Genomic DNA, 15,694 nt, shown 5'->3' with positions numbered 1-15,694 from the left:
CTTACTTTGTGAAGAGCACTGTATTAAATGCTTTGGAGAGTACAATATAACAATATGACAGACACATTCCCTGCCCACAGTGAACTGAGGCACAGAGAAGTGAAGTGACATACTCAAGATTAGACCACAGACAAGTGCCAGAACTGGGATTAGAACCCAGGTCTCCTGATTTCAGTCCTGTACACTTTTTATTAGATCACTCTGCCTCTCAGTAAATGCTCAGTAAATGCTATTGATCGACTGATTGATTGAGGCCACTTGGGGCTCCACAATTTCTCTGAAGAGCTGTGCTACCCCTATATGATGAGAGGAGAGAATCAACCTTCCTCACGCAATGCACCATCCCCTCCCCACTCCATTTCTCTAACCTCTCGGCATCTTAGAAAGAAAAAAGAGAAAAACATATGACTGGGAAGCTTCTTCTCAACCTCCCTAAGAACCAGGAGCTCAGAGTATTTTTATTTGTCATATAAACTACCCCTTCCTATCATGGAAGGGATAAAGACAACTTGTCAGCACAGATACCTGTTCCCCTAACTCCAAACAAATCCACTGACGCCAATCTTCCCGGAAGCCACTGGGCAAACCAGAGAGGGGCAGGAGGCCTGGCAAGTTCCTCCCGCTGAGGCCCGGGAAGGGCGCCAGGAGCAGGACTGAGCCTAGCCCTCCTCCCCAGCCCCCCAAAATGCCCCTCAGCATGTCACAGAGCCCCAGGCCGCCTAGGCTGGGTGAGGATTTCGTAGGCAGCCTGGATCTCAAGGAATCGCTTCTCCGCTTCCTCCGCCCGGTGCCGGTTGTGGTCGGGATGCCAGGCCTTCACCAGCTCCCGGTAGCTCCGATTGATCTCGTCGGTGGCTGCCCCATCACGGAGACCCAAAACCTTGAGGGAAGAGACGTTTATTCTGATTCCTTCTGTTTGTAAATAGTTTTACATCTGTCTACTCTGGTAGAGTGCCTTGGGTCTTCTGGGGTTTTTTTTTTATGGTATTACTTGTTAAGCACTCTTAACAAACAGTCTTAATTGCGGTATTTGTTAAGCGCTTACTATGTGCCAGGCACTGTATTAAGCACTGGGGTGGATACAAATTGGGTTGGACACCATCCCTGTCCCACATGGGACTCCCAGTCTCAGTCCCCATTTTACAGATGAAGTAACTGAGGCACAGAGAAGTAAAGTGACCTGCCCAAGGTCACACAGCAGACAATTGGCAGAGCCAGGATTAGAACCCATAATCCCAGGCCCATGTTCTCTCCATTACACAATGTTTACAGTCCCTCGAGACTATAAACTCGTTGTGGGTAGGGAATGTGTCTGCTATATTTGTTATATTGTGCTCTCCCAAGCCCTTAGTACAGTGCTCTGCATACATTAAGTGCTCCAAAATACAACTGACTGACTAATTTAAGTGCTTACTATGTGCCAGGTACTGTACTAAGCACTGAGGTAGATACAGGTTGGACACGGTCCATGTCCCACATGGGGTTCACAGTCAATCCCCATTTTCCAAATGAGGTAACTGAGATGCAGAGAAGTGAAGTGACTTGTCCAAGGTCACATAGCAGACACGTGGCAGAACCAGGATTAGAACACAGGTCTTCTGACTCCCAGTCCCAAGCTGTATCCACTAGGCCCTGCTTTTTCCATTTGTGCTTTTCCAAGTCCTTAGTTCAGTGAGAATCAACATGGCCTAGTGGACAGAGCACAAACCTGGGAGTCAGAAGGTCATGGGTTCTAATCCCGGCTCTGCCACTTGTCTGCCATGTGGCCTTGGGCAAATCACTTAATTTGGTCTCTCTTGATCACTTCCTTGTGCCTCGGTTACCTCATCTATAAAATGGGGATTAAGACTGTGAGCTCCATGTGGGACATGGACTCTGTCCAACCTGATTTGCTTGCAACAAGCCTAGTGCTTAGTACAGTGCCTGGCACACAGTAAGTACTTAAATGCCATAATTATTATTATTCTCTGTGCCTCAGTTCCCTCATCTATAAAATGGGGATAAAGTCTGCGAGCCCTATGTGGGACAGTGACTGTGCCCAACTAATTATCTTGTATCCACCCCAGCACTTAGAACAGTGCCTGGAAAATAGTAAGCGCTTAACAACTACCATAATTATTGTTATTTGCCCATTGCAGTGGGGGTTCGTTAAATACCATTCTGATTACACTACCAAAGACAACAAACTAGAACAAGCTGCTTTTATGGATGGTGGAGAAGGACAGCCCTCTGGCCCCAGGCCACTCATGGGTGCCGACTTTTCTATTTGAACATGGAAAGGAAGAGGACAGGATAAGTTTCAATCAATTAATGATCTCTCGATCACTTACTGTGTGCAGAATGCTGCACTACGCACTTGGGAAAGTACAACACAACAAAGTCGGGAGACAATGATTTCTGACCACAAGGAGTTTACACTTATTTTAATTAATAATTGTGGTATGGGTTAAGTGCTTACTATGTGCCAAGCATTGTTCTAAGCACTGGGGTAGATACAAGGTAATCAGGTCAAACCCAGTTCTTGTCCTATAAGAGGTTCGCGGCCTAACTAGGAGACAGGAAAGGTATTGAATCCCCAGTTTATGATGAAGATACAGAGATGTAAAATGACTTGCCCAAGGTCTCACAGCAGGCAAGTGGTGGAGGCAGGATTGGAACCCAGGTCCTCTGACTCCCAGTCCCATGCAGTATCCACTAGGCCACGCTGTTATCGTTAGGAAGCAGCCTGGCCTAGTGGAAATGGCATGGGCCTCAGAGTCAGTGGACTTGGGTTCTAATCCCTCCTTCCCCTCTAGATTGTAAGATAGCTGTGGGCAAGGAATGTGTCTGTTTATTGTTATACTGTACTCTCCCAAGGGCTTAGTACAGTGCTCTGCACACAGTAAGTGCACAATAAAAATGACTCAACTTAATTGAATGATAGTATTTATGGCATTTCTTAAGTGCTTACTAGGTGCTAACAAGCCAGGAAACCACCATGTAGGAGTTTTTTTAGCTCTGAGCAGGAAGCCCCAGATCTTGTGATATATCACCCCTCAGGAGTGGGCGACCATTCCAGATTTTCCCCAAAACTGATCCTGTCCCTGGAGCTCTGGGGGTCGGGCCTCAGCCCTGACCCCTGACCTCTTTCGAGCTCAGACTAAATCCATGCCCTAAACCTGTGGCCTTCAGGCTTCCCAGCCTCTCTCACATCAGCAATCTCATTTTGCCCTCCTGCTCTCTCACTGAATTATGGACAGACACGGATTATGACCTCCATTTTACAACTGGGAAAACTGAAGCCCAGAGAGATCAAGTGACTTGCCCAAAGACCCACAGCAGTGGGAAAAGCAGGTCTGAAACTCAAGAGGCCAAGTTCTCCTTCCCATGCTCTTCCCACTAGCCCACCCTGCCTCTTTTTTTTATGGTATTTGTTAAGTGCTTAATATGTGTCAAACACTGTTCTAGGCACTGAGGTAGGTACAAGTTTTTTTTCTGTTTTTGGTATTTTTTGGTATTTTTGGGAATTTTATTCATTAATTCAACCGTATTTATTGAGCACTTACTGTATGCAAAGCACTGTACTAAGCACTTGGGAGAGTATTTGTTAAGCGCTTACTATGTTCCAGGCACTGGTCTAAGTGCTGGGGTAGACAGAAGGTAATCAGGTTGGTCAAAGTCCCTGTCACACATGGGGCTCACAACCTTAAGCCTCCTTTTACAGATGAGGTAACTGAGGCACAGAGGAGTGAAATGACTTGTCTGAGGTCACACAGCAGACAAGTGGCAGAGCCAGGTCTAGAACCCAGGACTTTCTGACTCCAAAGCCCATGCGCTATCCACGAGGCCAGGCTGCTTCTCAGGTTAATTAGTTCGGCTCCAGTCTCTGTCCTCTGTGGGCCTCACAGTCTAAGTAGGAGGGAGAACAGGTATTGAATCCCCATTTTATAGCTGAGGAAACTGAGGCACAGAGAAGTTAATAATAATAATAATAATAATGATGACATTTGTTAAGCGCTATGCACAAAGCACTGTTCTAAGCGCTGGAGGGGATACAAAGGGATCAGGTTGTCCCACGTGGGGCTCACAGTCATCATCCCCATTTTACAGATGAGGTAACAGGCTCAGAGAAGTTAAGTGACTTGCCCAAGGTCACACAGCAGACATGTGGTGGAGCCAGGATTTGAACCCATGACCTCTGACTCCAAAGCCCGTGCTCTTTCCACTGAGCCACGCTGCAAAGTTAAGTGACAATGTCATCCAGCAAGCAATTGGCAGGGCCAGGATGCAGCATGGTATAACAAAAAGTGCACGGGCCAGGGAGTAAGAGGATCTGGGTTCTAATCCCAGCTCTGCCACATGTCTGCCACTTGGCCTTGGGCAAGTCACTTGCTTCTCTGTGCCTCAGTTACCTCATCTGGAAAATGGGAATTAAGGCTGTAAGCCCCACATGAGGCAGCAACTCTGTCCAAACTGATTATCTAGTACCCACCCCAGCGCTTAGAACAGTCCTTGGCACATAGTAATAATAATAACCATCAGATTGGATATAGTCCGTGTCCCACATGGGGCTCACAGTCTTAATCCCTACTTTCCAGATGAGGTAACTGAAGCCCAAAGAACTAAAGTGACTTGCCCAAAGGCACAAAGCAGACAAGAGGCCAAGCACTGGCTCTGTGCCAAGCACTGTTCTAAGTGCTGGGATAGATACGAGTTAATCAGGTGGGTCCTCGGTCTTCCCGCGAGGCCAGACCCCTCCTCGGAAAGCTTCCCCAGCAAACCCTCACCTGGAAAGCCAACTGCCTCTTCTCATCCTGAAAGCCACGGACAAACTCGTAGAGCCTCTCCCACTCCTGGAAATGGCCGCTGCCGAAAGTGGAGTCTCCCACGAGCAGCCTCCAGACGCGGTAAGGCAGGAGGAGGATGGTCTCCAGGAGGCGGCCCAGCAAGGGGAAGAAGCTGAACCAGCTGAGGAAGGAGCCGAGGGTCTCGGCCACATAGCGGATGGTGGCGGCTGTGTTGCAGAGGGCACTGTAGGCCAGCGGGGCGGTGAAAGCCAGATAGGCCAAGCCCAGGCGGTACAGCCTCACGCTGACCGTCTCGGACCCCTGGGGGCCCTTGTAACACCGGTGCCTCTGGGCGGTCACCGTGGCGACAAAGCTGATGGGGAGGATGGCAATGGGGCGGCCGTAGAAGATGGGGGACGTGAGGAAGGCCGCTCCCAGGGTGCTCCTGAGGTCAGAGGTCTGGTCGCCCACGGCAGCCACCAGCAGGACCCCCAGGCCGACAGCCAGAGGAAGGGCCACGACGTAAAAGCTCGTCAGGGAGGAGAGGGCGATCAGGGCCCCAAGACCAAAGTAGATCCCCACCAGCACCTGGCCAGCAAAGCGCAGGAGACTCAGGGGCGGCTGCTCCCTGCCGACCCCCCTGGAGTCCCGGGTCTGGTTGGCTTGGGCCACGAAGCCCGGAATCTTCCAAAAATCCCACAGCCAGCCCAGCCCACCTCCCCCCAAAGTGAGCATCCACAGAAGGGCGTGGCTGTCCCGCCCCAGGTACAGGTGATGCAGACCGACGGGACCCCCCCACGGCCCAGAGGACGTAGGTCTTCAGAAGCCCCTTGGCCATCGTCGGAGTGGCGGGAGGGTCCGGGGGCTGGTCCGCTGAAGGCCTCATGGGGCCCGGAGGGCGGGGATTCCCAGGTGAACAGAGGGGATCATCACCGGTTCAGGCCCTAGCAGTTTCCGGGAGAAAGGCCTGAGGAGGCGAGAGAGATTCAGGGTGGTAGTTGGGTCAGAGGGAAACAACATGGCCTAGCGGATACAGCCCAGGCCTGGGAGACGGGGAACTGAGTCCTAATCCCAGCTCTGCCGCTTGTCTGCTGAGTGACCTTGGGCATATCACTTCACTCCTCTAGGCTTCAATTCCCTCATTCATAAAGTGGGGATTAAGACTATGAGCCCCACATGGGACACGGGTAGGGTTCAACCTGATTAGCTTGTATCTCTCTAGGATTTAGGACAGTGCCTGGCACATAGTATATGCTTAACAAATACCATAAAAAAGGGCTATGCCCAGATTCTCTCCCCTCCCACCCTTGCCCCTTCTCTCATGGCCCAACAAGACCAGTCTGGGTCAAGAGGCTCAGAGAGAAGGGAGCAGGAAAGTAGCTGAAAAGCAGTGTGGCCTAGCTGAACAAGAATGGGACTGGGACTGTAGACTGGATTAGTTCTATCCTGTAAGCTTGTTGTGAGCAGGGAACATGTCTAATAACTCTGTTATGTTGGACTCATTCATTCAAACGTATTTATTGGGCGCTTACTTTGGGCAGAGTACTGTACTAAGCACTTGGGAGAGGACAATAGAACAATAAACAAATTCCAAGTGATTAGTACAGTGCTCTGCACACAGTAAGTGCTCAATAAATACCACTGGTTGATTGGCTCCACCACTTATCTGCTCTGTGACCTTGGACAATCACTTCTCTTTTCTGTGCCTCAGTTATCTCATCTGTAAAATGGGGATTGAGACTGTAAACCCCACATGGCACAGGGACTGTGTCCAACTTGATTTGCCTGTATCCTTCCCAGTGCTTAGTACAGTGCCTTGCACATAATAAGTGCTTTAAAATATCCTCATCATCATTATTATTAACATATGCTACTATCAGTAGGGACCTCTCTATGGGCTAGAGCTGAGGTCTTCTACCTGAGGCCTGGCTGAAGTCCACTACTGTCTTCCTTTGAGAGGGGTGGGAGGGGGAGTCAACACAGCCCTTTTTTATATGGAATTTGTTATGTACTTACTATGTGCCAGATACTGTACTAAGCGCTGGAACAGATACAAGATAATCAGATTGGACACAGTCCATGTCCCACCTGAGGCTCCCCAGTCTCAATCCCCATTTTAAAAATGAGGGAACTGAGGCCCAGAGAAATGAAGTGACTTGCCCAGGGTCACCCAGGAAAAGCAGAAGCTTTTTAGAGAAGCAGCGTGGCTCAGTGGAGAGAGCCTGGGCTTTGCAGTCAGAGGTCATGGGTTTGAATCCTGACTCCGCCACTTGTCTGCTGTGTGACCTTGGGCAAGTCACTTCACTTCTCTGAGCCCATTACCTCATCTGTAAAATGGGGATTAAGACTGTGAGCTCCATGTGGGACAACCTGATCACCATGTATCCCCCCAGCGCTTAGAACAGTGCTTTGCACATAGTAAGTGCTTAATAAATGCCATCATTATTATTATTACCTAGGAGAAAGTAGGCGGAGCCGGGATTAGGACTCAGTTCCTCCTACTCCCAGGCCTGGGCTTTATCCTCTAGATAGGGAAGGGAATGGAGAGGGAAGATACGTGGGGAAAGAAAGAGGTAACTGAAGTGGAAATTCTCAGGCTATGTTTCCGTTCCAGCCCCCAACCCTCCCTCTGTCTTCCACTCCCTCCACCCACCGCCCCATCTCTCCCCCCGACTCACGCTCTTCCCTACCTTCTGGCCGAGCTCGTCCTGCTGATCCAGGCCAGGAAGCCTCCCTGAAGACTTCGGGAATATGGTGGAACCACTCTCTCGGGCCCCAACCGGGCATACTTAGCCTAGGCCGAAATGGGCAAAGGTCACCTGAGCCTGGCTGCCCCAAGCCCTGCCCCCCATTCGTTCCGCCCCCTTCCCCTAAACCCCTCCCAGCTTCTCATTCATTCGTTCATTCAATCGTATTCATTGAGCGCCTACTGGATGCCAAGCACTGTACTAAGCGCTTGGGAGAATCATCATCATCAATCATATTTATTGAGCGCTTACTATGTGCAGAGCACTGTACTAAGCGCTTGGGAAGTACAAATTGGCAACATATAGAGACAGTCCCTACCCAACAGTGGGCTCACAGTCTAAAAGATAATAATAATGGTATTTATTAGGCACTTACTATGTGCAAAGCACTGGGGAGGTTACAAGGTGATCAGGTTGTCCCATGGGGGGCTCACAGTCTTCATCCCCATTTTACAGATGAGGTAACTGAGGCCCAGAGAAGTGAAGTGACTTGCCCAAAGTCACATAGCTGACAATTGGCAGAGCCGGGATTTGAACCCATGACCTCTGACTCCAAAACCCAGGCTCTTTCCACTGAGCCACGTCCCAGACCCAGGAGAATGTAACAACAAGCAGGCACATTCCCTGCCCACAAGGAGCTCACTAGGCATTATCCCGCGGGGGCTCTCTGCGGGGGAATCTGACCCCCAAAGCAGGCGGCGCACCCCAAATTCTGCCCCCAGCCCTTCCTCGTCCGCGACCCCGACTCGGGAAACCGTCACTTGCCGCCCGTAGCCAGCAGGTGGCGCCTGCGGCCCTCTGGACGGTCGCCGGGAAGTGGCCGGCAGGGGGCGATCGTGTCGTGGGAGCCGAGGGTTGGGGGGCTACCGAGCTCGAGCCCCTCATTCCCCCGCCCCCCACCCCCATTCCGTGCTGGGATCAATCAATCAATCAATCGTATTTATTGAGCGCTTACTGTGTACAGAGCACTGTACTAAGCGCTTGGGAAGTACAAGTTGGCAACGTATAGAGCCAGTCCCTACCCAACAGTGGGCTCACAGTCTAAAAGGGGGAGACAGAGAACAAAACCAAACATACTAACAAAATAAAATAGAGTAGATATGTACAAGTAAAATAAATAGAGTAATAAATATGTACAAACATATATACATATATACAGGTGCTGTGGGGAAGGGAAGGTGGTAAGATGAGGGGGATGGGGAGGGGGACGAGGGGGAGAGGAAGGAAGGGGCTCAGTCTGGGAAGGCCTCCTGGAGGAGGTGAGCTCTCAGTGGGTTCCAGCCCGACCGGAGCAACCTGGTCCGCCCAATTATTTCCCTACTGCTGGACGTCGAGAACGGCACCGTGCTGATCCCCGGGGTCACCGGTGGCCGGCAGGGGGGCTCTCCGGGGTCATTCATTCATTCATTCCTTTGTATTTATTGAGCGCTTACTGTGTGCAGAGCACTGGACTAAGCGCTTAGAAAAGCAGCGTGACTCAGTGAAAAGAGCATGGGCTTTGGAGTCAGAGGTCAGAGGTTCAAATCTCGGCTCCACCACTTGTCAGCTGTGTGACTTTGGGCAAGTCACTTAACTTCTCTGGGCCTCAGTTCCCTCATCTGGAAAATGGGGAATAAGACTGTGAGCCCCACGTGGGACAACCTGATCACCTTGTAACCCCCTAGCGCTTAGAACAGTGCTTTGCGCATAGTAAGCGCTTAACAAATACCACCATTATTATTATTATTATTATTATTATTCTCTGGGCCTCAGTTCCCTCATCTGGAAACTGGGGATTAAGACTGTGAGCCCCATGTGGGACAACATGATTACCTTGTATTTCCCCCAGCGCTTAGAACAGTGCTTGGCACATAGTAAGCACTTAACAAATACCAAAATTATTATTATTATTATTAACATATAGAGACGGTCCCTACCCAATAATGGGCTCACAGTCTAGAAGGGGGAGACAGACAACAGAACAAAACAAAACCTGTAGACAGGTGTCAAAATCGTCAGGACAAATAGAATTAAAGCTGTATGCACATCATTAACAAAATAAGTGGAATAGTAAATGTGTACAAGTAAAATAAATAGAGTAATAAATCTGTACAAATATATATACAAGTGCAGGGGGCAACCCTGGGTCACCGGCGGCCGGCAGAAGGGCTCACCGGTGGGCTCCAAAGGTCAAAGGTGGCCGCACTTGGCCTGACCTTCGTCCAAAGGTGGCCGCACTTGGCCTTCGTCCGAACTGGACCCCGAGCAGCGGGCTGGAGTGTCTGTCCCCCTCCCCTCCTCCTCGCTGGCCCCGGCCTCCCTCTCTCCACAAAACCTGTCTCGGGGTGGTGCCCCTCCCCCTCATCATCATCATCAATCGTATTTATTGAGCGCTTACTGTGTGCAGAGCACTGTACTTGGCTTGGGAAGCTTGGGAAGCTTGGGAAGCCCTTGGGAAGTACAAGCTGGCAACATATAGAGACAGTCCCTACCCAACAGTGGGGTCACAGTCTAAAAGGGGGCTCACAGTCTAGAGGGGCCCCTCGCCCCGCTTTTCCTTGGAAGCGGCTGGAGAGAGGCTCAGCGCCCCCAAAGCCCCGGGACGGCGGAGGGGCGAGGACACAGGGAGGGGGCGGTGAGGGGGGCCGGGGCCCTGAATAATAAATGAATGAGCCCTAATTGGGCGGCCGCGGCTCGAACATCCTGCTTCTCCCCGCCCCCAGGACTCACGCGGGTTGGGGGCGCGGGGGGCCCAGGAAGGGGGCAGGAAGACCCCAGGAGCCCAGCTCCGCCTCCCATCTCGGCCTCCTCGGGACCCCTGGGTCCTCAGCTCGCCTCCCGCACTCCGGCTTCTTCGCGTCCCCGCCGCTGGCGAGACGGCGCGGGGAAGGGGGACTTTGGGATCCCGAGATCATGACTGGGGAAACTGAGGCGCCGAGAGAAAAACGGAGGCGGAGAGGAAGGCGACCCGGAAGGGAGTCCGCGCTGAGGGGCGGCGGGATCCGAATTTGGGGCTGGGGAGGGTCACGAAGGTGAGAGAGGAGTGGGGCGGGGGAGCCCATCCTTTCCAGGGGAGTCGCCGGATGCAAGTTAGCTGGTTTGGGCCGGAGAGAGGGACAGAAAGACGGACAGACAGACCCAGGGAGAAAAAGAGGAGGCAGGTAGGAGAATGAGGAAACAGGAGTGTCCTGAAGAAAGATGGCCAGGGAGGGAGGAATGAAAGAATAAAAAGATGGAGAGGGAAATAGATGTAGAGAGAAAAACAGTGAAACAGAGAGACACAGAGAGAGAGAAACAGACAGAGGCAGAGACAGAGTGAGAAAGAAACAGGGTGAGACGGAGAGGGGGAGAGAGAAACAGACAGTGAACGAGAGACAAGAAGGTGGTTGGAATGAGAAAGAAGGTGAGGGGAGGGTTCTCCTCTCTGTCTGCCTCTCTCTCTCTCTCTCTCTTTCTCTCTCTCTCTCTCTCTCTCCCTCTCTCTCTCCCGCGCCCCTCTCTTCCTTCTTCGCTCCCCTCCTCGGCCACCCACACTCACTTTGTCACAATTACGGGCCCGTCACTCGGCCCGAATTGTTTTTCCCCAAATTGTTGTTCTATAAACAGGCTCTTGGGAGGGATCGGGGTTGCGGGGGGAGGCCGGAGCTCAGTCCCAACTGATCTCACCGGCCCGGGTATTCGCTTTCCCCTCCCCCTCCCCCGAGCGGTCGCTGCCTCAGTTTCCCAAGCGGAGTAAGGTGGTAGGAGAGATCCCCCTCATGAGAGGAGGAACCGTCCCGAGGAACCAATTTTGCGAGGTGAGACGTCTCTCCCGGATCGAGTCTGTTCTGGTTCAAAACCAGGGAGGTTCGCAACCCCTAAGTCTACCTGCCCCGATCCCACCCAGATCCAGGAGGAAGCTAATTCCGGCTGCAGGGGATGGAACACTTTATCCGGGCCCACTCCGACCCCAGGCCCAAGTCTTCAAGCGGGAAACAACAGGAGGGACGGCCTGGAGCCTGGAGCCGGGAACCGGGAACCGGGGAGGGCTCGGGTCGACCCGTCTGCACCGCACCTGCCTGGCCCAGTCTTTCTGCTCTCACGGCCCCGTCCCTTCTCCGCCCCCTTCTCTCTCTGCGCCCCATCTTCTCTCTCTGCTCCCTGTCTTCTCTCTGCCTCGTCCTCTCTCTTCCCCCTTCTCTCTCTGCACCCCATCTATTCTCTGCCTCGTTCTCTCTCTGCACCCCATCAATTCTCTGCCTCGTTCTCTCTCTGCGCCCCATCTATTCTCTGCCTCGTTCTTTCTCTGCGCCCCATCCTCTCACTACCCCATTCTTTCTCTGCACCCCGTCCCCTCTCTGCCCCACACTTTCTCCATCCCCCGTCCTCTCTCTGTCCCCCCTCTGCCCCCATCCTCTGTCTCTGCCCCCCAGCCTCTCTAGGGCCCCCACCAGCCCTCTACCTCTTATCCTTCTGCGCTGCGTCCTCTCTGCCCCCCATCCTCTCTGCCCCCCTTCCCCTCGGGCCCCCATCCCTTCTGTCCCTCCGCCCCCCGTCCCCTGTCTACCTGTTCTCCCCATCCTCTGTCCCCCGCCCCCGCTGTCTCCCCTATCCCTGCTTTGTCTCCCCCTTCCTCTCCGGCTGCATCCTTCCCCCCGTCTCTGTCTCCCCTCCCCTCTGGTCCCCCGTCCCATAGGTCTCCCCTTCCTCTCTGACGCCCATTCCCTCTCTCCCCTCGACAGCTATCTGTGTGTCACCCCCGCCCCGACTCCGCCCCTCCTCGCCCCTCTTTCCTCTTTCCCCTCGCCTTCTCCCTCTTACTTCTCATCCCCTTTCCCTTCCCCGGGGCCCGGGCCCCCCGGGCCGCCTCCCCCGGTCTGGGCTTGTCTGGTCCGTGACAGCCGAAGCCGTCGGGTCTCCCCCCTCGGGAGCGGCCTCCCGCAGGCGAGGCGGCCGCTTAGCTGGCTCCGGCTCCGGACTCCCCCGGCGGCGGCTCCGGGGGCAGCGGAGGGTGGAGGCCGCTGAAGCGAGACGAGAGAGAGAAAGAGAGAGAGAGAGAGAGAAAGAGAGGGACCGAGCTCGGGAGGTGGAGGAGGGAGGGGAGGAGAGGAAAGGGGGGCGGGGGGCTGTCGGTCTGTCTGTCCCTCCGGATCGCTGAGGGGGCACGCTCTCCTCTCCCCCCCCGCAACACACACACACCCTTCTATCTCTCTCTTTCTCTCTGTCTCTGGATTTCTTTCTCCTTCCGTGTCTCTGTCCGGTGTGTCCCCGGGAGGTTTCCGTTTCTGGCCCCCCGCGCCCCCCGCGTCGAGGCCTGGTGATTTACACGCGGACTCAGCGCCGCGGCCGCTTCCCAATCAGGAATATCGACCCCCGGGCGGGGCCCTCGGGCCGCATCGATCCCTCTAAGACTCGGGATTTAAAAATGTCAAATTTGCCTTTTCCAGGCGGGCGGGGGGGCGAGGGGGAAGCGAGGAGCGGCCAGACACTGGGGCATCGACCGCCTGTGCCCGGAATGAGAAACGGCCGCGGCCCCGAGCCCGGCCCGGTTCTCGTGGGGAGCGTCCCGTCCCGTCCCGTCCGGTCCCGCCCCGTCCCGCGGGAGAGTCCGCGGAAACCCGAACGAGGGAGACAGGGAGGCTCGGCCCTCGGGGCCCAGGACAACCCCGGGGAACATCCCCGCAGTCATCCCCGCACCGTGGACGGGAGGTGGGTGTGGATCCCGCAAGACCAGCCGCTGCTCGGGTCAGCGGGGAGTTGCTGTGCCCCTGGGGACGAGGACCCAGAGAGAGGAGGAGTCAAGTCCAGAGACGTAGAGGCCGCCCACCCTTGAAGTAGGAGACACGGAAAACCATATGAGATCCAAATCTGCTCCTCCACCCTCCCCCTCGAGCCTACCCGCGCCCAGGAGCGGCTGGGGTAGGGGGGAAGGGGGCATGAGAGGCCCGGTGTGAGTGGGTGTCTGGGAATGGGTGTGAGGTGAAGGGAATAGACATTTTCTAGGTGTGTGTGACTTGTAGGATGGGGTGACTTTGTATGCGTGAGTGTGGCGTTTGCGTGGGTATGAATGACTTGGAGGGAGGGATGACTTTTCAGGGGTGTGTGTGTGTATTTGTGTGTGTTGAGTCGGGATGGCGGAGAGAGTCTGTGTGTATGCGTGTGAGGTGGGTGGGAGTGAGCGTGGGCTGGATGTCAGTGGGTCTCCACAGCTAGGGTCTGTTTCTGGACCTGGGAGGAGACGATTGTGTGTAGCGGGAAGTGTGTGTGTGTGTGTGAGGGGATTACTGGGATGAAACAGCCCCGGAGAGGAATGAACAGGAAGAGTGGCGCGGGCCCGCTTCTCCAAATCCCACAAAGGCATCCTCCCTTCCCGGACAGCGCGGCAGGCAGAGGGTTAACCCGGTGCCCCGTCCCGTGGGGGTGGCGCGGGGGGTGTGTGTGTGCTCCTTCTCCCTGTCGTCCCCCCACCACACACACACACACACACACACACACACACACGCTTTCGCTCCGCAGCCATTTCTTCCCCGAGCTCTGAGCTGCCGGGGAAAGTCGGGGCGGAAACAAGGGCCTGTGAGCAGATCCTGGGCCCGGCCCAGCCCGGGGAAGGAGGAACAGGGAGGGGTGGACGGAGGAATCTTCTTGGGGGAGGGGGGCGCCGTTCTAACCCCTGCTATACCCCCATCTCCTCCTCTAAGGGTGCTCCTCCCTTACTGCCTGCCCCGGAAATGTATCCTTCTATCGTCCTCTCCCAAGCGCTTAGTACAATGCTCTGCACACAGTAAGCGCTCAATAAATACGACTGACTGAATGACTGCCCTCTCCATCCCCGCCATGATTCTGCCGACCAAAAGACTTCTCTGCAGCCCAAGAGCACGCCCTGCCCTTCTGCTGCTCTTTTTTTAATGGTATTTGTTAAGCTCTCACTGTGTACATATCTATTTGTACATATTGTGTACATATCTATTTGTACATATCTATCCTATCCTATTTATTTTATTTTGTTAGTATGTTTGGTTTTGTTCTCTGTCTCCCCCTTTTAGACTGTGAGCCCACTGTTGGGTAGGGACTGTCTCTATGTGTTGCCAATTAGTACTTCCCAAGCGCTTAGTACAGTGCTCTGCACATAGTAAGCGCTCAATAAATACGATTGATGATGATGATGATGATGTTCCAGGCACTGTACTAAGTGCTGAAATAGATACAGGTTGGACACAGTCCATATCCCACATGGGGCTCACAGTCTTAATCCTCATTTTGTGGATGAGGGCAGAGAACATGTCTGCTATTTCTGTTGCATTGTACTCGCCCGAGTGCTTAGTACAGTGCTCTGCACGTAGTAAGTGCTCAACAAATACGATTGATTGATTGATTGATGAGGAAGCTGAGGCCCAGAGAAGCGAAGTGACTTGCCCAAGGTCACACAGCAGACAAGAGGCGGAGGATGGATTAGAACACAGGTCCTTTTGACTTCCAGGACCATGCTCCCCTTCTGTACTGTAAACTCTTTGGGGGGCAGGGAACGTGTCTGCTAATTCTGTTGTATTGCACTCTCCCAAGGGCTTAGTACAGCGCTCTGCATATAGCGAGCGCTCCATAAATGCCATTGATTGATTGGTTGATTGATAGGTCATTCTGCTTCTCGACTGCTCTTCCTCAATCCTAGCAGGGAGGGCGGGAATGAACGAGGCAAACCGAAGTCCCAGGATTACACCCAAGCCAGGAAGGGCTGGTGGGGGTGGGGGTGGGAACACAAACAACCCTGCTCCATCTCGATCGGTGGAGGCGACCACAGCAGAGGAAGGGTTCAATCGGAGGCCCTTCCAAAACCAAAGCCCCACGGGATGGTTTGTTTTGATTGTTTGTTTGTTTTCCCAGGCCGGCTGAAGCTGGGTTCCCGGAGGGGAGAGTCCGGCTCGGCGCCCGGAGGGTTAACAAGCCCCCTCCCACCGCCCCCCCCCCCCCCCACCCAGCTGTCACCGCACTGCCATTTCCTCCAGAGCCGGAGACAGGGACCTGACAGCAGCCCAGTACTCGGGAGACAGGACGGGAGGAGGGGGGTTCTCTCTCTCTCTCTGTCTCTCTCTCTCTCTCTCTCTCTCTCTCTCTCTCACACACACACACACACACGCTCCCTCACCCATACACACTTCTCTCTCACATACACACTTCTCTCTCTCTCCCTCTCTCTCTCTCTCTCTCACACACACACACACACACACA

General features: G+C 53.8%; 1 protein-coding gene across 1 annotated transcript; it reads right to left on the bottom strand.

Annotated features, from left to right (window-relative positions):
- Nucleotides 1-417: 417 nt before the first annotated feature.
- DNAJC22 (DnaJ heat shock protein family (Hsp40) member C22) lies at nt 418-7,537 on the bottom strand. The gene is given in 4 exon segments (XM_038753034.1): nt 418-880; nt 4,767-5,561; nt 5,563-5,733; nt 7,457-7,537. Coding segments are annotated over 3 exon segments (1,065 nt in total). The 5' UTR covers nt 5,653-5,733; nt 7,457-7,537; the 3' UTR covers nt 418-700.
- Nucleotides 7,538-15,694: the final 8,157 nt, after the last annotated feature.

This window comes from Tachyglossus aculeatus, chromosome 10 (genome assembly GCF_015852505.1).
Source record: "Tachyglossus aculeatus isolate mTacAcu1 chromosome 10, mTacAcu1.pri, whole genome shotgun sequence".
In the NCBI taxonomy this organism is placed as follows: domain Eukaryota; kingdom Metazoa; phylum Chordata; class Mammalia; order Monotremata; family Tachyglossidae; genus Tachyglossus; species Tachyglossus aculeatus.
This window is presented reverse-complemented; position numbering and strand designations above follow the sequence as displayed.